General features: G+C 39.9%; 1 protein-coding gene across 7 annotated transcripts in view; it reads left to right on the top strand.

Annotated features, from left to right (window-relative positions):
- KIAA0753 (KIAA0753 ortholog) overlaps window positions 1-26,851 on the top strand; it is a 63,235-nt gene that overhangs the window by 16,101 nt on the left and 20,283 nt on the right. For 6 of the 7 annotated variants that reach the window (XM_054459493.2, XM_054459492.2, XM_054459491.2 and 3 more), the window contains exons 4-14: window positions 839-945; window positions 2,124-2,186; window positions 2,598-2,813; window positions 4,684-4,894; window positions 13,466-13,695; window positions 15,439-15,605; window positions 17,128-17,244; window positions 18,322-18,411; window positions 18,632-18,721; window positions 25,151-25,229; window positions 26,294-26,377. In XM_054459493.2, the coding sequence (XP_054315468.2) occupies window positions 839-945; window positions 2,124-2,186; window positions 2,598-2,813; window positions 4,684-4,894; window positions 13,466-13,695; window positions 15,439-15,605; window positions 17,128-17,244; window positions 18,322-18,411; window positions 18,632-18,721; window positions 25,151-25,229; window positions 26,294-26,377 (1,454 nt within the window). Of the gene's footprint in view, window positions 1-838; window positions 946-1,689; window positions 2,089-2,123; window positions 2,187-2,597; window positions 2,814-4,683; window positions 4,895-13,465; window positions 13,696-15,438; window positions 15,606-17,127; window positions 17,245-18,321; window positions 18,412-18,631; window positions 18,722-25,150; window positions 25,230-26,293; window positions 26,378-26,851 lie in introns of all 7 variants that reach the window. The other variant, XM_063655801.1, reaches the window with a different exon arrangement.

The following is a 26,851-nucleotide window of genomic DNA, read 5'->3' as shown; positions in this document are numbered from 1 at the left end:
ATGTCTCTCTCTCTTTTTTTTATTCTTCTCTTTTTTAAGACAGTCTCATTTTGTGCCCAGGCTGGAGTGTAGTGGTGCGATCTCAGCTCACTGCAACCTCCACCTCCTGGGTTCAAGCAATTCTCCTGCCTCAGCCTCCCAAGTAGCTGGGATTACAGGTGCTCGCCACCATGCCTGGCTAATTTTTGTATTTTTAGTAGAGACAGGGTTTTGCCGTGTTGGCTGGGCTGACCTTGAACTTCTGACGTCAGGTGATCCTCCCATCTCAGCCTCCCAAAGTGCTGGGATTATAGGGGTGAGCCACCATGCCTGGCCAGGATTTCTCTTTTGAATTCAACATTTGATTATTCTCTATTAAACAGCAAAGAGTAAAGACCATGTTAAGTGTCTTTCAGGACATATTTAGTGGCTGATCAATAGGCATTTATTAATACCTTCTTTACATTGTAAAACTAATCTTGCTAAACATAAAAATAGGCCAATAAAAAGTTTTTGAAAAAATAGCAAGAATAACAGATTTTGGCTCAATGTGAGGAATTCTAAAATAGTGAGAGTTGCCTCATAGTGAAATCGCTGTCCAGTGGGAATTCTGGCTGGAGGGGAGCTTGATGGAGTAAATGTCTTCGTGTCCCTTCCATCTCTCAGTCAGTACACAGCTCCACTTACTGCTGGTTTCTTGGCTGATGAAAAATGAAATTTTCTGTTATGATAGCCTCATTTTTCTCTTAATAAAACCAGAGATCTTCAACTTTATTATTTCTGTAAGTAATTGAAGTCTTTGTAAGTTTTAATATATGGTTTATAATCTACTTTTGGGGAAAACTATTAATATTTTCAGATAGACTAGAAGAAGCTTTGGATCCAGATGAAGAACGTCGAATCCGTATCAGGAGACAGGAGCAAGCTGCTCGCTCTGCCCGAATGCTCTACGTCCTCCAGCAGCAGGTGTGAAAAGTTCAGGGAGAAGTAGGGCAGTCAGCCTTGTGTACTGCTTCCTTGGAGAGTTTCTGTTTTCCTTTTGTCTCAGAAAGATTAGCAGTAGAGTATCCCATATGAGTTCTGACAGATTTGTGAGGCTCAATTACCTGAACACATGGGCAAATAATGCTCATTGTTTTTGTAATCTGCGTGTGTGTGTGTGTGTGTGTGTGTGTGTGGCGCCAAACTCCTTAAACAGTGGTTCTTGACTTTTTGAGGTCATAGACCCTTGAGAATCTATTAAAAGCCACTCCTCCCCACCCCCAAGATGCTTATACATTATATAGCATGTATTTTTGCATGGGAAGTCAGGTGGATCAGTTACCCTGAACCCTTGGTCCTAGCTAGGGACCCTAGTCTTAGAGGAAAGGGACCTTGTTAGTTTCCCATCTATTTCATGTTTATAATGTATAGACGCTTGTAATAGTAAATAATTTGGTAAACAGCAAAGAGTAAAGACCATGTTAAGTGTCTTTGAGGACACCTTTAGTGGCTGATACACAGGCATTTACGTTCTTTACATTGTGATGGGTTTTTAAAAAGTGTTTGTTGTGACTTTCATGCCTTATACATTAGCAAGCCTTTTACTCATTTCTGGTCACTGAAGTCATATGTTAGCCTTTATTGCTTGAACCAAAAACTGTACTTTTTCATTTAAAAGAAAATGCCTGAGTTAGGTTTTGCAGTGTCTTCTTTTGGGTTCTGTTTCAGTTCTTACTCTACACTGCTGCCGTAGAGATTGCTCTAACACATGAATCTTACCATGTCAGACCTCTGCTTAAAAGACTTTAGTGGCTCTCTGTAACTCAGAGGATGAAAGCTGAACTCTTCAGCGTGGCATGTAAGACTTCACGATCCGGCCCGCCTACATTTCCAGAGTCACCTCCACCTTCACTCCTTCATGCTAAATTCCTATTACACTGGGGACCAAGGGATGGAAGGTGAACACTGCCTATTCACCATCTTGAACTGGAAACCAGTAACTGTTTTTTGGGTGCATGAATGAAGAGCCTTTTTTCATTTTCAAGTGACTTGAATTAATAATGGTTATATTTGGACAAGAGGAGATATATCGATGTATCCTTTTCTACAAAAAAGATCAATGGAAAGGTATGAAGTTTTCTTTTTTCCCCTTTACAAAACAGGTAAAAGAAATCCAGGAAGAATTGGATAAATTGAGTCCACATAAAATTAAACACACTAAGAAGGTATGCTGCAATTAAGTTATGATCAGTACTTGCTTATAAATGACATTTCCCAGTGTTTTGTTGGTATTGTGTAGAGGCCTCTGCACTAATGTTATTTTCAGTGCTTGTAGAAACCTGTTAGTGAGGGAGTGAGCACCTTAAATATTCTGAATATGGTTGCCTTCCAAGGAACAGGCTCTAGAAAATAGATTTTTGTTGTTGTTGCTGCTGGTATAAGAAATTGGAAGTAGTAAGGAAAAGACTGCCACTAGAAAACTTTAAACTTTACAACTCCCTTTACTATGAAAAAGTTTTCACCATAGAAAGCACTTTATACAGAAAGAAGACAGGCTATAAATATTCTTAGAAGTTGGGTGAATGTTAGCAAGTTCTGAGTATGGAAATAACTTCTCTCATCTTGTTTATTACCAGTCATGGGCAATGTCTAAGCTGGCGGCTGCCCATCGAGGAGCCATTCGGGCCTTACAGGTGTTTGTCACTCAATTTACTGACCGAGGGGAGCATCCACTTCCTGCTCGGTGTAAGGAACTGGGCAGCCTTATTCGCCAGCTTTCACTTTGTTCTGCCAAGCTGGATGCAGACCCTTCTGTTCCTGATGTGGTTATAGATATTCTGCAACAAATTGAGGTATGGAATTAATTCCAATTTTTGTTAGAGGTGCATTGGAAGTAATGCTTACTATTACCTAGTTTCGTTAGGATTTATGGAGAATACAAGACAAAGCCATTACCTAGTGAATTAAAGCTTTGCAGAGGGCAGAAGAAACACTTCTTTTTCTTTTGTTATTTTTACGGTCTAGTCTGTATAATCGTATTTCACTACTTTGAAAATTGGTAACTTGAATATTAAACATGTAACAACTTTAAACCACGTTCATTAACTAAACAGAATGTCCCATTCCCTGGCCCATGCCATTTGAGAAAAAAATTTATTAGCATAGAAAAGGAAACCAGTAAAGCATTCTTAGATTAGAATATCAGTGTTTAATTTAGATGGATTTTAGAAGAGAAGAAACACTTAAAGGTACAGTATATGGAATCAGAGCCTCGAATCTTGTGATATAGCTAGAGACTTCTAGAAATCACAACTGGCATGTATTAGACAGGAATTGATAGTGTTCTTAGTTTTCACTGGTGACAAAGACACATTAATTTTATAGCTCTCTGAAGTTTGCATGGTGTTACCATGTAATTATGCCATTTGAACCTTTCCATGGCAGTATACTTTGCAATGGGTTTTACTGCTGTTGTACAGATTAAGTTTTTTTAGAAAAGCAAACGTTGGAGAGATGACAGTTATTTTTCTTGAGAGCTAGGCATCAAATTCTATCTTCTGACTCCCATGCTAGTGTTAGTTCCCCTACGCCATACATTTTCATCCACAAATAGAAAGGTGATCTTTATGTTAGCGTGGCATAGTAAGCTGTTAGCTGTAGAAGAAAGGTGGATAGTGGAGAGAATTCTAGACTAAATGACACTCCAGTTCTACCACCATTAACCAGCTCTTGGTGGTCTTTAAGGCCCCTTCTGCCTTCACAGTTTCATTATCAAGCAAATGTGTTTGTGATTTTCATTGGTTACATTCGTGTATATAGAACTCACTGTGAGGAATGCTGTTGTCAAATGCAGACCTCAGAATTTTAGGCAGCATCTCAAGTCATGTGATGCTTTTTTAATGTATCCGTAAGAAACATTTATTGGCCAAAATAACTTAGAGTACACATCTTCATAATCCTAGAAAGGATCTGAAGAGACTCTCTAGTCCCTCCCCTACATTTTGAGCTTTAACCTAATGTTTCTTAAACAGAATGTTTATCTCCCCTACTTTTCAAAATGCAAGAAATGTGTTATTTTTCCTCTTGTGGCCCTACATCATTTCACAGCATATTTTCTTACTGTATTACTGTTTTCTGAACTAAATCTTCCTGACTGTGTTCAGTTGTCCTTAATCTGTACTGACCAGGTGGAGACTGGGCCCTGACTTCCCAGTAATGGATGGGTGGGAACTTATTAGAGGAAATGCCTTTTTTTAGGAAGGTGAGACATAGACCCTCTACTCTTATTGACCTATTAAGTGGTCTTTAGTTCATGAAAATGTATGTTAAATACAGTATGTGTGCCCACTTAAAAGACTGTTTGAGTTTATGAGATTTTCGTTGATGATTAAAATGCTTTTGAAGCAAATGGGATAATATTCTGAAGACTATAGTTAATTTCTAAAATGATGATCCTTTAAGATTTGAATGCCTTTAAAAGTAGTCATACTCATTATGTCTTTGCTATTGGCTTTAGTGAGCTACACATCTGAAAGTACTCACAGAAATTGTTACTAATTAATTAGATATCCTAAATAATAACATGTTTTAATAAAGGTTGTGTTAACTGTTAGAGATAGCCATTTAATAACATTCCCCTGGAGTCCTTATTTTCAGTTTTGTGATTAAAAGTCATACTTTTGTGAGATAAACTAAGAGAATAATTGATTGTTTTCGTGGCAGGCTTTGGAATCTCTCCTGGAAAAGAAACTGTCACCAAAAAAGGTGAAAAAATGTTTCAGTGAAATTCGGAGCAGATTTCCTATCGGTAGCCAAAAGGCCTTGGAGAGATGGCCAAGTACATCACCAAAGGGTGAGAGGAGGCCCCTCACGGCAAAGGACACATTCCTACAGGAAACAAGTCGACCTTCTGTAGCAAAGCAGCTTCTTGCCGGTATGTGTCTTAAAGTGTTTATTGCAAGATATTTTATTCATTACAATTATCTGGGCTATAACAGTTACTGCACTGAGGGGAAAGTCAGGATTTAGGACCTAGCCCACAACAGGTGAACTTTAACTAGGATCAGTAAATAGCAACCAAGATGCTTCCTCGGGCTGGAGGCATTCTATAGAGGAAGGTTGAGAAAGTAACATTTCCTTTGCTACATCATAGTGTTTGGGCTACCCAAGGCAAATTCCCATAGAGCTGGAAGTTAGAACCCTACTTTAAAAAAAAAATTATTTTATTTTAATGACAGAGATGTGTACACACACAGAGACACACACATACATTTTATATATATATATATATTTTTTTTCTCAGATAAATTTTTGTTATTCTAAGAAGTGGAATTGTTAGGTGATACAGTGCGTACATTTAAACAGATACTGCCAACTTGCCCCTTAAAAGTGGGCACACATTTATGTCTTGACTAGCAGTGACATCACTATGTACTTCCTCACATCTTCACCAAGTATGTTAGATAATAAAATTTTAAAAGCTTTCCAGTCTCAGTGGACAGTGGCATCTTCTTGTTTTCTGTTGCACTTCCTGATTCCTGGTGAGGGTTGTCATTTCTTCACATGCTCCTTAGCCACGTTATTTCCTCTTCTGTAATTTGCCTGTTCATATTCTTTATCCATCTCCCTGCTGGGTTCTAAGTAGTTTGCTTATGGATGTATATGTTAGAATACTGCATTTTGTTGGTCTGAGGTACACATTTGAATGCTCCTGAAATCATTATTAATTGATGACAACTTGTAGTTAATTGTAACATTTTAAAATTGTAAACATTTTAAACATTTAAAAATTCCTGGTGATGTATAAAATACTGATGTGTCTTATAATTGATGTTTTGGATTTGATGAAATATGGGACTTTGTTAGTTAACTCTTGTATTTCTCTAGATAGATGAGATCACCTATAAATATGTATGGACAAATCCAGTAAACTTTGTTTTTTTTCTTTTTTCTTTTTTTAAATTAAAGTAGAACATACAAGTTGGGGGTGGTGGCTCACGCCTGTAAACCCAGAGCTTTGGAAGGCCAAGGCAGGTGTATCACTTGAGCCTAGGAGTTTGAGACCAGCCTGGGCAACATAAGTAGACTCTGTCTCTACAAAAAATGCAAAAATTAGCCAGGAGTGGTGGCTCATGCCTGTGATCCCAGCTACTTGGAAGGCTGAGGCACGAGGATCACTTGAGCCTGGGAGGTGGAGGTTGCAGTGAGGTGAGAGTGAGCCCTTGATTAAAAAAAAAAAAAAAAAAAGGTAGAACTTACAGATAGAAAAGTACACAAAGTAATATAGATTTATAGCTGAATTAATTACCAGAAAACAAAAACATCTGTATAACTACTATCCAGGTCAAGGAATAGAACATTACCGGCATCTAAGAAATTCCCCCTTGAGTTACCCCTTCCAATGTTTATCTTCTTCATCTTCCCCAGATTATTCTGATTTTTTTTTTTTTCTTGAAGTGGAATCTCACTCTGTTGTCCAGGCTAGAGTGCAGTGATGCGATCTTGGCTCACTGCAACCTCTGCCTCCCGGGTTTAAGCAATTCTCCTGCCTCAGCCTCCTGAGTAGCTGGGATTATAGGTGCCTGCCACCACGCCCAGCTAATTTTTGTATTTTTAGTAGAGACGGGGTTTCACCATGTTGGCCAGGCTGGTCTTGAACTCCTGACCTCAAGTGATCCGCCTGCCTCAGCCTTCCAAAATGCTGGGATTACAGGCATGAGCCACAGTGCCTGGCCTGTTATTGGAGTTTTTAATTGTTTTAAGAGTTCTATATTCAATCTACTTACATTTAATGAGATTAATGACATATTTGAACTTTTTTCTACCTGATTTTGTTTTTCATTTGCCAAAGTTTTTTTCTTTGTTGTAATTTACTACATTAATCAAAATTTTATTTCATTTTTTCCTCATTGATTTGAAAGTTATATATATCAGTCCAGAATTCAGTTGATTTATTTCTCAATCTGCCACTATTCTGTGGAACCTTAATAGTTTAGTGTTCCACTTCTACCACAAGTGTAACTGTAAGAGACAGGAAAAACCAAACTGTTTTTCCTACTTAAGACTCTCAATACTTCACCTCTGACACCAAATGTGTGGGTTTTTGCCACACCAAACAATTCTCCAGGGGACACCAACTGGGTATCCTGTAATTCAACTCAATTCTGACACTATCTCCCTGGAATTAGAGTCAGATACCACGGGTTAAGCTTCCGTCCCATAAGACACCCCAACTTCAGACACCAGTCACAAGTCCCAGGTTGTGACCTACGCTTCGGAGCGACAGGCTATAAAATCGGGGTTCCCTTGACCTCTCTTGGGGTTTGCTAGGATGGCTCACAGAACTTTGAGAAACACTTTACTTATGTTTACCCATTTATCATAAAGGGTATTATAGAAGATACAGATGAACAACCAGATGGAAGAGATGCATAGGACAAATTATAATATGTGGAAGGGCGCAGAGCTTCCATGCCCTCTCCAGGGGAGCCACCTTCCAGGAACCCCCACATGTTCACCATCCTGGGAGCTCCTCAAACCCTGTAGTTATGGGATTTTTTTTTTTCTTTTTTTCTTTTTTTTGAGACCGAGTCTCGCTCTTGGTGCCCAGGCTGGAGTGCAGTGGCATGATCTTGGCTCACTGCAACCTCCGCCTCCCGGGTTCAAGTGATTCTCCTGCCTCAGCCTCCTGAGTAGCTGGGATTACAGGCATGCACCACCTTGCCCAGCTAATTTTGTATTTTTAGTAGAGACAGGGTTTCTCCATGTTGGTCAGTCTGGTCTTGAACTCCCAACCTCCCAGAGTGCTGGGATTATAGGCGTGAGCCACTGCGCCCAGCTAGTTCCAGAATTTTTACGGAGGCTTCATCACATAGGCATGATTGATGATGAACTCAGTCTCCAGCCCCTCTCCCCTTCCTGGAGGGTAGAGGATGGGAGTGGGAGTTCCAAGCTTCTAATCACGGCATGGTCTTTCTGGTGACCAGCTCCCATCTAGGAGTCCTCCAAGAGTCACCTTATTAGAGAAAAAACAAAACAAAATGCTTCCTTAGCCAGGAAATTCCAAGGAATAAGAGCTCTGTGTCAGGAACTGGGGTTAAAGACCAAATATTAGGAAAAAAGATGAACCTAGCACCCCTAGTGCTTGGGAAATTAGAAGGGTTTTAGGAGCTCTGGGCCAGAAACTGGGCTGGAGACCAGATGTATATTTTTTATTATATTACAATAAAAACCTAATTTATTCATTTACCATTAGATATTTATTCACTTTAATGGGATGTTCGCTCTCCTTCATTGGTAGGCAGGTAGAACTAATATAGTATCTTCCTTCTAATTAGAAGTCTGCCTTTGCCAGCCTTTCCTTTGAGGGTGGGTATCAGATTTATTTGTCCTTATATCCTCTATGATGAGCCCAGCATCTGCCACACAGTTAGGCACTTAAGTGCTTGTTGAAAGACTCTATAAAGAAGTGTAATTGAGTAAGAAAAGATTTCTGAGCAGCAAATCACAGTAACTTGAGTTCTGGGTCCTAAGGAGCTCATTTTGATAGACTGGAGGAAATGAAGAGAGCATTCCAGGCCTGCACACAGAGAAGTGTTTGCTAAATGAGGTAGAAGATTTGAGGTGCCCATCAGCTGACTAGTGAAAAATGGACACCAGTTTCAGAGAGAAGCTGGAAAACCTGCTAACCTAAAACTCATTACAGGAACAAATGTAGGAAAGCTGGGAGGCAAAGGGGGGAAACTTGGACCAAGGAGACCTAGATTTTAGTCCCACCTCTGCCAGTTTGTGAATCTGGGTTAACTTAATCTGTCTGAATCTTATTTATTTATTTATTTTGAGATGTGGTCTTGCTTTGTTGCCCAGGCTGGAGTGCAGTGGCACAATCTCAGCTCACTGCAACCCCCGCCTCCTGAGTTCAAGTGATTCTCCTGCCTCAGCCTCCCAAGTAGCTGGAATTACAGGCATGTGCCACCCCGCCCAGCTAATTTTTTGTATTTTTAGTAGAGATACGGTTTTACCATGTTGGTTAGGCTGGTCTTGAACTCCTGACCTCAGGTGATCCACCTGCCTTGGCCTGCCAAAGTGCTAGGATTACAGGTGTGAGCCACCTTGTCCAGCCTGAATCTTAATTTTTTCATCTATAAAATGGGAAGTATAGTGTTTGTGTTTTGTGACTGACTTAGTTGTTGTAAGTGGCAAATTATCTAACTGCTAAATGCTGTAAAAATGTAAGGTGGCATTTTTAGTTCTTAATAATAGCACCAAGTTATTAAGAAAAGACTAGATTGTGTTAGGCATATTCTAACTAAGAAAACAAATCTTTGGTGGCTATTTTAAAAGGAGTTTTGCATGGCCATAGAGAAGTAAACTTAAGTTCTCTGGCAAATGTATTTATGGGGAACAGCTCCATGGTCCCTGACAAGGCAGAATGAATGGGACTCGCCTGGGACCGAAAGCCAGAAGACTTGGCTCTGCCACTCCTTGGAAACCTTGAGTAAAACACTTAAGGTCGTGGTAGCCCTCTTAGTTTTATTTTATATTTGTTGTTTTTTCTTGTCCTTATTTGGATTTCAGAAGGTTACATTTTCCTGTTTCTGTTTTAGGTATCACTCTACCCAGTTCTTCCATTCTGATTTCCTAAGGTCTCGTCTTCCCCACCCACCCCTGAAAAAATACCCTAGGGAGCCACTTGGATGGAAAACCCTCCCTGTGTACTCTTCATTTGGAATATACGCCTGAGCCTGATTTGATCAGCTATCTTGTGATTTACATAATAGTTGGCTGGTGCAGTTTTTTTGCAGCTTCTGAACTGTTCTTACATTGGTTGATTGCATTAGTGTAACTTGTCAGCAATGAGGGTGGTGGCTCCCTTCCCACTACCAGCAGTGTCCTCAAACTCACTCCTGAAACATGCTGATTTATGCAAATCATTACTAGAAAGGTAACAGGACTTACAGTCAGAGTTGCTTTGATGTATATAAGCTTGGGAGTTAAATAAATTACAGACCGAGGATTTAGATTTTTTTTTTTTTTTTTTTTTTTTTTGAGACAGAGTCTCGCTCTGTTGCCCAGGCTGGAGTGTAATGGCATGATCTCAGCTCACTGCCAGCTCCGCCTCCCGGGTTCACACCATTCTCCTGCCTCAGCCTCCCGAGTAGCTGGGACTACAGGCACCTGCCACCATGCCTTATTAAGTGGAACACTTTTACCTTTTCACTTAAAGGGGACATTTTCTAGCTTCTTCAGCATATCTGAATTGCCAGCATCACTGTAGTTGCTCTTTGAGGCCATTATGAAGTCAAGTTCAAGGTTACCTGAACACAAGCAGTTTGATACGAGACAGTTGCTGTGATCACCAAGACAGCTACTAGGTGACTAACAGGCAGGGAGCGTCTACAGCATGGATACACATTTTAAAACTTATGGGCCAGGCGCGGTGGCTCACACCTGCCCAGCATTTTGGAAGGCTGAGGTGGGTAGATCACCTGAGGTCAGGAGTTTGAGACCAGACTGACCAATATGGTGAAACCTCATCTCTACTAAAAAATACAAAAATTAGCCAGGCATGGTGGCACACACCTGTAAATTCCAGCACTTTGGGAGTCTGAGGCTGGTGGATCACTTGAGGTCAGGAGTTTGAGACCAGCCTGGCCAACATGGTGAAACTCTGTCTCTACTAAAAATACAAAAACTAGCTGGGCGTGGTGGCACATGCCTGTAATCCCAGCTGCTCAGGAGGCTGAGGCAGAAGAATCTCTTGAACCCAGAAGGCGGAGGTTGCAGTGAGCCAAGATCACACCACTGCACTCCAGCTGGACAACAGAGCAAGACTCCGTCTCAAAAATAAAATAAAATAAAACTTATGAATTGTTTATTTCTTGAATTTCCCATTGAATATTTTTGGACCCAGGGCTGATGAGGGGTAACTGAAACTGAGGAAAGTGAAACTAGATGACAGTACAGTTGAGGCCCCTTTTGTATTTTTCTCCTCATTCCATTCTCTTTTCTCCCGTGACTAGAAGTTACTATTGTTATTCTATTATAGACCAGTTCTGTTTTTACATTTGTACTGCTTGTGTATCTGTCATATATAGTACTGTTTTATGTAAATATCTTACAGTATGCATCATTTTGCAGTTTGCTTACCCCCCCATTATGTTTGTAAGGTTTTTTCATATTGATGTATTGATACATGAATTCTAATTTATTAATTTTACTGCTGTATAGGTTTCCCTTATATGAATATACCATAGTTTATTTTTCAGCTCTTATTGATGGACATTTTGGTTGTTCCCAGTTTTTCGCTTTTATAAACAATGATGAAGTGAAGTGAATATCTGTGTTCCTGGCTTCCTCTGTGCACGTGTGAGAGTTCCTCTAGCCTGAGTATATACCTAGGAGTGAGATTGCTGGGTTGCAGTGTATGTGAATCTTTACTAGAACAATAAAGTTGCTAATAGTCTGTGAGAGTACTTGTTTTTCCACATCTTTTGATGGATTTAAAATGATATCTCATTGTTTGAATATTTTTGATTCTAGTGAAGTCAATCATCTTTTCATATTTTTATTGACAATTCAGATTTTCTGTCTAAATTGCCAGTTTCTGTCCTTTGTCTATTTCTCTATTGGATTGTTTATTTGTCTTATAGTTTTGTAGAAGTTCTTTATATAGTCTGGATATTAGTCCTATGTTAATTATACAGAGATCTACTTCTGGACTTTGGCTTGTCTATTGACTTTAAGGATGTCGTTTTGTCAAGTGGAAGTTGTAGTTTAGTCCAATTAAGTTCAAATATGTCAGTATTATATTTGAGCTTTAAGAAAGTCTCTTCTGCCCTGGTGTTATACTGATAGTCTGCTATATTTTCTAATTAAAGTTTTAAAGTTTTCTTTCCACATTTAGGCCTTCATTCCATTTAAACTTTAAATGTTCAATGTGAGGCAAGGATTCTGTTTTATTTTTTTCTCTGTGGATGCTAGTGGTCTTAGCACTGTTTTTTGAACAATCCAGTTCATACTCACTGAGTTATCATGCTGCCTTTGCCACATCCATGATGTCTCATTGATTTCTGCCTGTGTCTGCATCACTCCCACACTGCCTTTAATGTTTTATCACTAAGACTTTATCTTTGGTCGAGTAAGACTCCTGCCTCCATCCACTCTCCACTTTGTTGGTGGTTCTTCAAAATTATTTGGGCTATTGGGATTTTACTCGATATGAATTTTGGATCAACTTATTTAGATCCTTGAAAAAAAAACCTGTTAGGGATTTAATTGAATATGCACTTGAAATTATGGATTATTTGGGGGGAGAACTGACATCTTTATGGTCTTTTCGTTCATGAAAACAATTTATTTAGATTTTCTTTCGTGTTCTTTACCTTTTAAATTTTTCTGTAAAAGCCTTGTACTTCTTTCATTAGATTTCTTCCAACGTGCCTTATAGTTTTTGTTGTCATGTTAATGAGATTTTTTTCTTATATTTTCTATTAGTTATTTTGATATATGGAGATAATACTGATTTCATGTTTTTGTCTTCTTATATCCAGAAACCTTACTGACCCCTCTTCTCAGCTGTAATAGTTTGTCTGTAAAGTCTCTTTGATTTTCTATATTGTCTCATTTTCAAATAAAGACAGCTTTATTTCCTTTCCTGTTGCAGGTTGAATGTCTTATATGGAGTTCAGACTTTATTCTCTATCAAATTAGGACCCATTGAAGGGTTTGAGTATAGAAGTGACATTTATGTATATATGTATGTATTTATTTATTTTTATTATTTTTGAGATGAAGCCTCGCTCTTATCCCCCAGGCTGGAGTGCAATGGCACGATCTTGGCTCACTGCAACCTCCGCCTCCGGGTTCAAACAATTCTCCTGCCTCAGCCTGCTGAGTAGCTGGGATTACAGGTGGCTGCTACCATGTCTGGCTAATTTTTGTAGTTTTAATAGAGATGGGGTTTCACCATGTTGGCCAGGCTGGTCTCGAACTCCTGACCTCAGGTGATCTGCCCGCCTCAGCCTTCCAAAGTGCTGGGATTTCAGGCGTGAGCCACTGCACCTGGCCAGAAGTGACATTTAAATATTACATTTGAGAAGAACAATTTTGGTAGCCAGAAGACAGTGTGAAGATAAACAAGAGATCAGTTAGGAGACACTGTTATTCCAGTCACAGGATACTGCAAGCCTGACCTTGGGTAATAGCAAAAGGGAAGGAAGGGCAGAGATAAATGTAAGAGCTATTTTAGAATTAGGATCAGAGGGACCAGGTAAATGAGTAAATATGAGAGCAAGATTCAGGGAGTCAACCGTGACACCTAGGTTTCTGCTTATAAACCTGCAGTAATATTCATAGGAGGAGGAACAATGTTGACAACAAAACATCTGCTTCTCAGCAGGGCTAGGATAGGTATTTGGAGCCTATCTGTGTATAGATAATCATTCTCAGCAATTTGATTTGAATAGCATTTTCCTTAGTTTGTTTTTCAAAAATCTCCATGTAGATAAGTATCAGCCTGATATGGAGCTTCCGGAGACCCAGAGGTTGCAGAGTGAGCTTGATGTATTAGATGCAGATATACTTCCGGAAGAAGGACCATTTATTCTAGACCAAAGTGCAAGCTTCAAAGACGAGGTGTTAGCCGTGGCGAAAACAAAAGCAGTGAAAAAGAAGCCTGTGACTGAGAATGTGCCATTTAGGAAGAAAGATACTCTGGCGCCAGCAAGACAGCAAGTATGAAATCATTCCTTTCTTTTGGCCCATTTGTGTTAATCTGACATTGTCAAGGTCACATAAACTGGTATGCGGTGGAGCCGGTTCTCAGGCAATTGGATGCTGCAGTCCTTGAGTCTGGCTATTTAAGTTGTTTATATATTTTAACAAGAAAATAACAATTTTTAATATTGTTGCTAGAGTAGAGAATTCTTTCTATTCCTGGTTCGGTAAGATCCTAACTAATATGATACCAATATCCTAGTTGGGCAGGAGATTTTAAAATTCAATTTTTTTCTGCTTCTGATTTGGAAGTGTGAGATTTGAGGGGATTTAAGATTTGGTTCCCGCCAGGTACGGTGTCTCAGGCCTATAATCCCAGCACTTTGGGAAGCGAGAGGATTGCTTGAGGCCAGGAGTTTAAGACCAGCCTGGGCAACATAGTGAGACCCCATCTCTTCTAAAAACAAAATTGGCCAGACGTGGTAACTCATGCATGCTTGTAGTCCCAGCTAGCTATTTGGGAGCCTGAGGCAGGAAGATCACTTGATCCCAGCAGTTTGAAGCTGCAGTGAGCTGTGATCGAGCCACTGTACTCCAGCCTGGGCAACAGAGTAAGACGCTGCCTTAAAGAAAAAAAAAAAAATAAGTTCCTGCTAAAGGTAAATATCGATCAATAATAGTTACTGCATATTAAAAGGGCATCCTAGGGTGAGTGCTTTCTAATATGGCTTTGGGAGCCAGCAGGGTGCAACTTGATTTGAAACTATGTTATATTTTAAGCTTCTGTTTAAAACTTACTTATGGCCCTATCAGTGGAAAACTGACCAAAAGACCACCTCCTGGTCGAATACCCTTATTGTATTAGTGACATTTGGTGGTCTTGCCCAAAGGCTTCTTTAGCAAATCTGTTTATTTTCAGGTGGCCTCCAGAAAAGGAGAGTTAGCAGTTATCACAAGTTATTGACAGTAATGGATTAGGATCAAGTCTGTTTCTTCCCAAACTTCTATGGCAGGGGGCGTCCATGAATCATCGAGATGTCAAGATTGAACCTGTAAGAATTCAGATGGGTGCTCTTCTCCACAGACAGCCCTCATTCTGGATAACATTTTTTAAATCGCTAGATTCATTCTATTTAGACCTAAGGCCCAGAGAGGTTAAGTATTTTAATGAAGAATGTTTTACTCATTACTTGAGCCCAGGAGTTCAAGACCAGCCTGGACAACACAGTGAGACCCTGGCTCTACAAAAAATAAAAAATTAGCCAAGCATGGTATCTCACACTTGTGATCCCAGCTACTCAGGAGGCTAAGGCAGGAGAATCGCTTGAGCCCAGGAGTTTGAGGCTACAGTGAGCTATGATCATACCTCTGCACTCCAGCCTCGGCAACAGAGCAAGACCCTGTCTCTTAAAAAAAAAAAGAGAAAAATAATTTAACAATATGGTATGAAATTTTTTTTGTTTAATTAGGAAACAAATTGTAAATAAATAAAAATATATTTTATATATTGTTTATATGTTTAAAGGTGTCAGGCAGAGCCAGGGATTTCAATTCTACACCCTCCACCCCCACCCCCTACCATGGTTGTTTCAATGAAATTTACACTCTCCCCCAAATTTCTGCCACAGTGCTTTCTACTCAGGTTTTACCGAATGGATGCATGAATAGCATGGAGAACTTGGAGCTTCAGTGAGTCAGAGGTTGAAACCATAGTTTCTTTGGTATTTGTGTGGCCTTATAATTCTTACTTATCTCTCACAGGGACTCCGCAAAGCTGAAAGAAGTAGACAAAGCCAACCTCATAATAAAAGCAGAGTGCAGCAGACAACAGTTTCATCCAGATTAAAAATGAATCGGCAGCCTGTGAAAGACCGCAAGGCACCATGGATACCCCCAAACCCCACATCCCCACCAGCGTCTCCTAAATGGTACGTGAAAACTCAAGGGACCGTTTGTGTATGTGATTCTCTTTTTCCTCCATATATCAAAGGCGACCTATAGCTTATAAGGAGCAAATTAAGTAGAAGCTTTAATTTTTTCCATTAAGCAGGAATGCTTTTTTGCGTGAGTCATACATAAGAAGTCTTTGTCCGGAAGCTTGTTGGTTCCTTCTGCCTGACTGTGGTTGGAACACCCTTCCATGGGCCACCCCAACACCGGGACATGTGTGATTGAATGGAAGATGGTGGGCTTCCCTTCACTTGTCTCTTCTGCCAATAGATTCTAGTAACTTGAGGCCAGGGACTGTGTCTTTTTTATATTCTTTTTTATATATGAATGTCCAGTGCTAGTCACATAGTAGACATTCAGTAAATCTTTGCTAAGTAAATAAATATTTTAAAATAATTCTAAGTCCAGATAATTATGAACTATAAAACTATATAGATCTCACCAACACTGTCTTAGCTGCAGGGAGCAATTAGGTTAATGTCGACGTTACTGTCTTGTCATCCTCCCTCACAGCACATTAGAATGAGAAGCTGCCATTTCACAGGGCTAGAGAGAAGAGGAGCAGGGTCCAGTTAGGTGGAAATAATCTTTGGGGGAATCGGTTGAAGATAAAGGGGAGCTCGTTTGCCGTGAGGCAGTAGTTCTTGAAAACACAATGGAAAGGACCAGGAGGTGGAACGGAAAAAAGAAAAAAGTAAAAAGCAGTCATGTCAGGGGAGAACAAGGGAGAAGGTAGGTGACTGCAGGGTTCTGTCTCTGGAGCCATCAGAAGTCAGGGTGAGCAGCCCGGTGGAAGAGAAGCCCCCTAAGATTCTGAATGAATGTGAAGGAATGGCCGTGCTCATCCATCCACTCTCATTTTCAAGTTAAGGAAACAATGTTTAGAGAATTTAATGTCTTATTCATGTAACAGCCAGACCTAAAATCAGGACTTCTGACTTCATAATGTGCTTTTTTTGATTTTATTACTCTATTCTGTTTTCTGTATTTTTGTATACAAGTATTAATATGGAGATTTACATTCAGTTGGTAAGCTCAATGGTTGAAGTTTGTATTACAAACCAAATATGCAATGGACTGTCTTTTAGAGTGCATGCGTGGTGGGTAGAAGAGGGTGGGTGAGGCTTCTAGGCTCACAGTGCTGTTAGGCCTTATAAAGATACGGAGTTGCCTTATAATATGGAATGTAATTAGTGATCCAGATCTATATATTGTAACAGAGTTTTGTTGACACTCACCCAAAATTCTGTAATTGATCACTGTTTCTCATTTAAAATGGTGATGGCTTCTTTGAAGCAAAGGAGAATTTCTCCCCTTTGACACTGTGCCTGAGTGTGGGAGGATCTCACTTTTCTTCACATTCAGCTTCTACTGTAGGGCCCCGTGCTACAGATCACCATTAATTTAATGCTGTTGTCGTCTCTGAGCTGGCACCTACTTGGATGAGTCATTGGATACGGAGTGAATGATGGCAAAGGTATGCTTTTCCATTTATTTCAGTGCCGCATGGCTAAAGGTGAAAACTAGCCCCAGAGATGCCACAAAAGAGCCTCTGAAACAAGAAGATCCTCAAGAGGAAAGTCACCTGACAGGTGCTGTTGAGCATGAAGCAGCCAGGTTTGTGCTGGTATTTTTCAGATCTTTGAGAATTTAAGAGCTCCTTTTACATAGACTTGGAAGTGAACCCTTTCTTCTCTTTCCTACGTTTAAAGTTAGTTATTTAAAATGTAGATTATTTTAAAAAATAGAATAAATACATAAAATGTAGTTTATTAAACTTTTCAGTCAAACTATATAGCTTATAGTGAGCTCTTCTATTTTTTCTTATTCATTCATAAATTATATATGTGTCAATTATATATCACTTGCTAGTTTTGTATGTGACACTGTTATGAGCTCTATGGAGACTTTAAAAAGGGCAAGTAGGCCATAATCCCAGCCCTTGCTTATTTATAGTCAATAGAGAAGTTATGTAATTAACTATAATTTAAGATAGAACGTGGTATGTAACCTAGGAACTGAGAGAGTTTAGAAACGAGAGAGGGTTACTTCTTGCTGCAGAGGTCTAGGCTTCATGGATGGAAATTAAACTAGGACCTGAAGAACAGGCAGGATTTCAATATGGGAGATGAGGTGAGAACATTCCATAAGAAGAGAACAATGAAAACAGGTTTCTCTGTATTCATTTGGCTGAAATTATTCTTACAGTTATGGGAAAGCAAAAATGAAAGCGGTCCATTAAATAATTTGACAATATTCATATATCCTAAACCAAAAGAATCAAAGCACTTTTACATACAACAGAGTTGTTCACAGTTAACTTTTCTCTTTTGTTTTTATCTGACTTCACCATGCCTGTATGGCTCCTGGGGGCTCATTGTTTGTCTAAACTTGAAGATATAGCAAGGGGTTTGTTTGAGTCTAATAAGAAACCCCAAGTACAAGTGATAGCTAGTTTTCTTGAGAACCTTTGAGACAGGTTCTCATTGCATTATGCATAAATGTTTTTTGACATGGAACACGTTCTAGAGAGCTTTAGGGGTACGGAGAGGTTATGTTACCTACTGAGTAGCTTAATAGAGCCTGGACTGGTGCTCTGCTCTGCAGTGGTCCTGATTTCCGGTCTGTTTCTGTGATGATGACACCCTGCAGTGTCGAGGCAGAATTGGTTTGACTCTTTTGACTGTCTGCTAGGCTCGCTTGGCTTGATGCTGAAACTTCCAAAAGATTGAAGGAACTAGAAGAATTAAAAGCCAAGGAAATTGACAACATGCAAAAACAGAGGTAAATATTTGCTCCTGAGGTAGGAAAAGGTAAGCAGGCCTATTCTACATCTCTACACATTAATGATAAATAGAGATTATTTAGGTCTAGCTACACTTCTGCCTCCTTAGAAGACTGTGAAGTCACTTAAGAAGCCAAGGGGGGAGCCAAGACTGGAGCTCAAGGGAGCCCCGACTCTGCCTTGACGAGAGTTGGGGTGACTCTTGATACTGTTCTCTAGGCTTGACTGGCTTGATGCTGAAACTTCTAGAAGAACAAAGGAACTGAATGAGCTCAAAGCTGAAGAAATGTATAGACTCCAACAATTGAGGTATGTGTTTGCTTCTTAGGAAGAATAGTGGATGTTTGCCTGTTCTAATTGATCTAGATAGTTCTGGCAACCAACCTGGACTGTTAAGGCCTAACTTCATTACATGAATGAATGAATGAATAGCTGCATGTCTACCTGTATATTATACCATATTTTTTGCTAGGAAATGCTTCTTTTGTGTGGAGTTTGAAGGATAACTGAAAAAAATCTGTAATTATAGAGAAGTTCTGTCTGAAAGATCAGAGTCTTATGTGTATTTGTTTGGACTACCCTCAAAGGTACTTTTCTCTAGCCAGATGTCAGTCCTTCTAAGGGCAGAAGATTAGTATGATGCACATACATGTTCTGCTCATGTGAATCAACATATGGCTACTTTAGTTTCACGTTAGCTTGAGTACAGGCTATGGTTTTCAAATGCGGTTCCCTTTTCTTATTCACTCCATAAGTGTTTTCAAAACTATAGGCACTATAGACATAAAGAAGCTTGTTAAAAGATTTAGTTCAGCTGCTGCTGCAATTACCTCATTTTTCCAACTCTGATAATAATTCATCCTATAGTCACATTAACAGAACACTCATTGAAACATCTGTGCATTCTGTCACCATTCATGATGGAGTGTTCAGTCTCAGGTTAGGAAGGGCTGTGGGTATATCATTAGAAGGCCAAGACGTTTTGTCTGTAGTAAAGATTTCAAGTCATACAATCCCAGAATCTTGGGATTTGAAGGATCTTTTCCCCCCAACTGAGGCTTTTGGCTGCTCTCTACTATCTCCACCGAGGAACTGTCCAGTATATTTACACACACCCTCTGTGATGGGAGAGTCACTACTGTCTGAGGGAATCCATTTCATGGTCATTTATAGCTAAGAAGGTGTGACCTCAGGCTGTGTTGAAATTTGATTCTCTGTGACTCTTACCCACTTGTCCTTTGGGCCATATAGCAACAGCTTCATCCTCTGTGTCCCATTTATTCCTCTGTGTGTTTTTACTTCAAAAATTAAACATATCACACATACAGAAGAACATACTAAATGCACATGTGCAATCCAAAATATTACAGAATGAACATTCACGCACCACCATCGTAAGCCAAGGAATCCACCGTTGCCACTGCTGCAGAAGTTTCCAGAGTATCCCTCCTCAGTTGCATCCCCTTTCCCCTGAGAGGCAGCCACTGTCCTGATTCTTGTGTTGATCTTTTCATTACTCTTCTTCATAAATCTGTCAACTATGTGTGTGTCCCTAACAATATCTTGTTTAATTTTGAAAACTGAGAAACAGGCACAAATCTAGCTGAACATGGAAAGGGCAGTGTTGCTGGTAGTATCAGATGAAGACTCCTGGGGAAGACAGGTTGAACAGAGCCTGGATCCTAGTCTGATTTGTGCTTTCGTGAGAGTTTGTAGGTGCCCCGCTCAGGAGGTCACTGAGCAGGGTCGGGAGTGAGTCCTGCACACACAGGGCATCCTCCATCTGGAGGGCCTGTCTGTGAGCCAGGTCCACTGGACTTCGGGAGGAAGCCTTGTCAGCAGAGGGGCTGCGCTGTAACGCACAGCTTCTCAGCTCTTTCTGGTCAGCTACTGTGGGGATGGGATGACTATCCTTAGCAGACAGCAGGTCTATAGGGAGTAGCAGAAACTTCATCAGCAAAGGGGCAAGACAAGCCAGGAATCTAGGCTTAGACCTCCCATTTCCCATATTGTGTTGTAATCTTCTTCAGTTTACTTGTTTGTTTTGATGGAGCACATGCTAATGTAGCTGTTGCTTTTTTTTTTTTTTTTTTAATTAGAGACAAGGTCTCACTATGTTGCCTAGGCTGGTCTTGAACTCCTGGGCTCAAGTGATCCTCCTGCCTTGGCCTCCCGGAGGGCTGAGATTAGGCATAGGTTAATTTAGCTTCTTGAGAAAGGATGAATGGGAAGTAGTAAATCCTTTCAGACCTTTCAAGTCTGAAAATGTCTTTATTTGCTGATAAACTGTCTCATATTTGCTGGTAGCCTTACTGGGTATAGAAGATTATTTTTATTGGAAATTTTTATTCTTATTGTGAGGTAATCGTAGAGTCACACGAAGACCCAGTTTCCCCAAATGGTAGCCTCTTGGGAAACTACAGCACAGTACTACAACCAGGATATTAACATTGGTATAGTCGAGATACAGAACCTTCCCATCCCCAAGGAGCCCTCATGTTGCCACACCCATTTCTCTCCTGCCCCCATTCACTGCTTGGCTAAATATCTCCTGGCAACCACTCATCTGCTCTCCCTGTCTGTGATTTTGTTATTTCAAGAGTGTTATTATAAGTGGAATTGTATAGTATGTAACTTTTGGGGACTTCTTTTCTTTACATCATTCTCTGGAAATTCATGGAGCTCATCACATGTATCAGTAGTTCATCCCTTTTTGTTGCGAGTAGTATTCGTGGTGTGGATACAAACAAACCATAGTTTAACCATGTACCTCTTCAAGAACGTCTGAGCCTGTGGTTCCAGCTATTTGGGAGGCTGAAGTGGGAGAATCACTTGAGCCTGAGAAGTCGAGGCTGCAGTGAGCCATGATCGTGTCACTGCACTCCAGCCTGGGCAACAGAGCAAGACCCTGTCTCAAAAAAAAAAAAAAAGAACATCTGAGTTCTTTCCAGTTTGAGGCTATTATGAATACAGTTCCTATAAACAGTTGTGTACAAGTATTTGTGTGAACATAAGTTTTCCTTTTTTCCTGGGATAAATGCCCAGAGGGCAGTTGCTGGGTTGTATGCTAGTGGTATGTTTTGTTTCGCTTTGTTCCAAACTGCCATACTGTTTTCCAGAGTGGCTCTGTCTGTTCCCACCAGCAGTGTTTGAGGGATCCAGTTGTGCTGCATCTTTGCCAGCACTTGATGGTGTCTCTCTGCTTTTTTGTAGGCGTTCTGATGGGTGTATAGTGGCCTCTGAACATCTTTTCATGTACTTGTTTGCTCTCCACTCAGTCTTTGCTGGCATGTGGCCATGTGTTTTTCTGCAGTGTTTGGCTGCAGTAGAGCAGTTATTTTCTAAGTTTTCCATCTTTCTAGGCTGCCCCTTTCTTGGTACTTTTGATAGAGAGAGCAGACTTTATTTGCACTGAAGACTTCTTTTTTGTCTGTGCCTATTGGTGTTTCTGGATTGCTGGCTTCTCCAGTACCTACTCTGGGATATATGAGGCAAAGAAGAATCCCAGAGAACTCACTGCTCTGTCATTCTTTTGGTCCCAGTGTCCCTAGGTGATGTGCCTTCTCTACTTCTCTGCGAGTCCTCTTATGTTTGCATATACTTAATGTCCAGGATTCTTAGTTGTAATTAACACGAAGAAGAGGGGAAAGTACATTTTTCAACCTCTTCAGAAGCAAAAATCTGAGCATTTCTGCTCATTGTCTTGTTTCCAATGAGAAATCAGAATTGCTTTTTATCCTTCTCTAGAGGCTCACAGACTCTGCTTTCTCCCCAGGGTAGCCCAGATTCATAATGATAGGACTTATTATGGGTGTGTTTTCATTCATCAGTAGACCTTTTCAGCCTGGCAATTTATTTCCTTTAATTCTGAGAAGTTTTCTTGCTTTATTTTGTACTTTTTTTTTTCTTGTCTCTGTTTTCTCTATTCTCTCTTTCTGAAACTCCTGTTCTTTGACATTGGACTTCCTTGATTGGTCCTCTGGTTTTCTTATCTGTTTTTTCCTATTTTCGTTCTCTCTTTCCCCTCTTCTACCTCCACCCCTACCCTCCCCCAGTAGGAGATTTCCTCCAACTTTAACATTTAACCTATTGAGTTTGTCATTTCTGCCACAGTGTTTAAATTTTAAAATGTAAAAATGTTGAGAACTCTATTATGTTCTCCAAATATCTCCAAATATCTCTTACTCAGTGGTCGCCTATCCTTCTTTCATGGATACAGTGCTGTTTTCTTTCTGAGTATATTAACACATTTCCTCTCCCTTTTGACCTACATAATCTTTTTCTTTCCTTCCTCAGATACCTAGTAATCTTGGCTATCTTCTCATGTTTAAATGTAGGGGGAGTGATTACTGATCAAAAACTCTGAGTATGTGGGTTGGAATTAGTATTTTAGTTTTCTAAATAATTGTTTCTATTGTGGTATAATTTATATATAGTAAAATGCAAAGAACTTAAAGGTACAGTTCAATGAATTTTGACAAATGCATATCCCTGGGTAACCAAAATGCTAATCAAGATAGATAATTTGTCCTTCAACCTAGAAAGTTCCCACATGTCCTTTTTGGTAGTTCTCTACTTCACACCCCCATCCCTCACGGAGGCAGTTGCTTTGATTTCTTTTACTGTAAGTAGCTTTGCCTGTTCAGACTTTATATGAATAGAATCATCAAGATCTACTGTATTGTGTCTGGCTTCTTTTGCTCAAGAAAATGTTTGCAATTCATCCACATTGTGCGTGTATCAGCATAGTTCATCCATTTTAGTGCAGAGTAGTATTCCACTGTGGGAATATACCACATTCTGTTTGTTCATTCTCTTGTGAATTGACATTTGGGCTTTCCCATTTATAGTTAGTATGAATCAAGCTGTTACATACATTCTTGCACAAGGCTTTTTGTAGAAATATGCTTTCATTTCTCTTGGGTAAATGCCTAGGAGTATAATTTCTGGGTAATAGGATAGGCAGTTGTTTGATTTTATTAAATGAGCCATATACATTATCCAGAGTAGTGGCGTTTTATACTCCCATCAGCAGTGCATGCGAGTTCATTTCTGTTGGTTTCACATCCTTGCTAACAATTGAGCTTGTCAGTCTTTTAGTGATTCTGGTGAGAATGTGGTGGTATCTCTTTGTGGTTTTAATTTGTGTTTCCTTGAAGACGAATGATGTTGGGCACCTTTTCTAGTGCTTATTATGAAGTGTCTGTTCAAGTCTTTTACCTATTAGAATTTTTTTTAAGTGTTGATTTGAGTTCTTTGTATTTTCTGGATATGAGCCCCTTGCCAGATATGTGTGCAGCAGATATTTTCTCGCAATACTATGGCTCGCCCATAGATCTTTGTAATGGTGTCTTTTGATGACTAAAAGTGTTAAATTCTGATTAAGACCAGTTTATCAGTTTTTCTTTTCTGGTTAGTCATTTTTTGGTGAACTAGCTAAGAAATCATTGCCTATGTTAGGGTCTCAAGGATTTTCTCTTATGTTTTCCTTTAAGTGTTTTATAGTTTTACCATTTATTCTTATGTCTGTGATCCATTTAGAATTAATTTTTGTGTATGAGATGAAATACTGATCAAAATTCATTTTCTTTAATGGATATCTGGGTATTCCAACACCATCTGATGAAAGTAACACCTGGACTGTTTGTTAAGGACACTTATATTGGTCTTTAGGTCTTTCCTTTGGCCTGCGTCAGACTGCCCAGAGAAGTTTTCTGATCTTTGGCCCAGAGAGTAAGATCAGGATGTTGCTTCCTCAGAGCTGAGTTGAGGAAGAGGGCTGTGAGTCTAATAACACAGCATTTAGCCTGCATACGTGACCCCCGCCTCTTTTCAGTATGGTACCTACAGCCTCAACTGTGATTGGGTGCCCCTAGTCAAGAGACCCTCACACAGAGAATGAGCCATCAGACTTCTCCTAGAGTTGGAAAGAGGCAGCTGTATAGTTGTGTGAAGTAGGGAAAGGGATCTAGGAGTCTTAATTTCTCAAACATCATTTGGCTGTTGTTGTCAGTTTTTAAACCACCCCCTCCCAGCTTAGCCCGGGCCTAGATGTACCTGGTACTACCAGTCATGTGCCGAAGTCAGCAGTACAAATTGTGTGGGTTCTAGTTTTTCCCACTACTGGCCCTAGAAGTCAACTTCCTGTCTACGGCCATGCCACCCTGAATGCGCCCGATCTCGTCTGATCTCGGAAGCTAAGCAGGGTCGGGCCTGGTTAGTACTTGGATGGGAGAAGTCAGCTTTCTCAGATCAGCTAAGTTAGTTATCACTTTTGTCCTTTGTTTTCCAGCACCATTTTTTTCTTCCTTATCCTTGTGGGTGTAAAGCTAACTCTACGGTTGTTTTAGTGGGATTTGGAGAGGGAACAAAATTAGTTTCTTTTGTTTAGTTTACTATTCTCTTTAGCTGTTAATGGCAAGCATTATTTTTTTAAAGTGTACTCAGTGCCTAACACACTTCAGATGTTCCCTAAATCCCTGTGCATAAAGTAAGGCCTAGGACCAGCACTGTCACATCACCTAGGAGCTTGTTGGAAATGCAGACTCTCAGGCCTTACTCAGACCAACTGAATTGGAGTCTACATTTTCACAAGATCCCCAGGAGATCGGTATGGCCATGAACGGTTAGAGAAGCTCGTGGTCATTTTATTTCCCTTCACCTGGAGTGGCAAATAAATATGCAAAATAGGATATTTTATTGCCTTTGATTTTAATTTTCAATTTTATTTCTAAATAGTGTTTCTGCCACCCAGTTAGCAGACAAGGTAGAGGAGGCAGTTCTGGATCGTTTGAAGCCTCTCTTGGTCAAGGCCCAGGTAATCTATCTAGTTCATTTCATTTGCTTGCTTTTTGGAAGTTCTGGATTTAAAATGAGTTGCTGCAGAGGTCTCATTGATCCTTTATAGGGCTAAGTGTCTCTGTGGCAGCTGGAAGATACCCCCAGACCACCACACACTACTGATATGCCCTCCATTGTGGAGAAGGGATAGAGATAAAGGGACAAGGGGAAACTCCTCCTTTTGAGAAAGTTGAGATTTTAGTTTGGGAAACAAGTTGGGATTGTAATCCCTGTTCCGAATGAAATAGATCTGTTGGTGAAGTTAGTGTTCCATTAGCAGCTTTCACTGGAATGCTGTGTTTCTTCACCTCAGTGGTTTGGAATGATGAGCTCTATTTTTCCAAAGGAGAGAGATGTTAGGACAGCTTCTGTGCACAATCCAGTACTTTCTTGAGGATGAAATTATAGATGGTATCACCAAGAGGTTGTGCCATCCTCCCATAAGCAGTAAGCTCAATTCTATAGCCAGACCCTGTAGCTCCACCCTGTAAATAGAAACAATCTTGTGTGTATGACTAGATGAGGCCACAGAAGAATATTATAAATTTAAATGGAATGAATGACATTTCGGGGTCCCTAAACAGGTCGCTGAACTTCTCTATTTTTAGTTAGAGAAATGTTAAATTTGTATTAGAGTCCATGGAAATCTCAGTAGCATAGAACTAGGAAGACTCTTAGAAATCAAGTAGTCTTGAGCTGTAGAGTGGCTGGAAAAAAAAAAAAAAAAGAAATCAAGTAGTTCAACTTCCTCATCTTATCATTGAGGAAACTGTGGAACAGAGAAGTTGAATGACTTGCATAAAGCATGCAGCTATTCTGACAATGTTTACAGAGTTGAGGGAAGAAAAAGGCTGGAAAGCCAAGATCAACACATGGCATTTGTTTCCATGAAGACAAAGTGCTTTGAATTGCTGCAAAAAGCTTAATGTAGCAAAAGCTGATGAATAGTTCCACACAAGTCATTTTGGTAATAGAATTCATTTGTACTAATAGGAGCTATATGTTTTTATACTCCATGAATGTATTTGTCTGTTTTAATAGAGAATCAATTCTACTACAGAAGCAAATATTCATTTGAAAGATGCCTCGTCAGTAAACACAGTGACAGCCCAGCCTGCACAGGAGGTATGCGTTGTGTGATATTGGCATTCTGGTATTATTGCTTGATAACGTCTTTAGTTGTAATGAAAATGAAATACAGATTACTTTGCAAACACTAGATTATCCTACTCAAGAAGTATGAATATTATTTTTCACATTTGGCATGTTAATTCTCCCAGTGTATATTTAGTATTATGACTTAGGTCAGCCTTGCAAACAGAGCACAAATATCTTAGAGCCACAGGTTTTTGTTAGTAGCTCTATCCCTCCTCCGGATCACAGAGTGGGGGTGCCCTGTGTGGCCCTGAATGTTGATGGCCTGCGGCAGAAGAATGGCTGCCTGCCCTCATTTCCTTTCATTCAGCCTAGTTTCACTCATTATTGTCCTAATTTTCTTTATACTTGGGGCCTAATATTTATTGTTAGGCAAGCATGTTTTGAGTGCCTAATATGTGACCAGTATCTGGCCTAGCAGAGAGAAAAAGGTGACCCAGGAAA

This window comes from Pongo pygmaeus, chromosome 19 (assembly GCF_028885625.2).
Source record: "Pongo pygmaeus isolate AG05252 chromosome 19, NHGRI_mPonPyg2-v2.0_pri, whole genome shotgun sequence".
Taxonomy (NCBI): domain Eukaryota; kingdom Metazoa; phylum Chordata; class Mammalia; order Primates; family Hominidae; genus Pongo; species Pongo pygmaeus.
The sequence above is the reverse complement of the archived record's forward strand: the minus strand, read 5'-3'. Positions and strand labels throughout refer to the sequence as shown.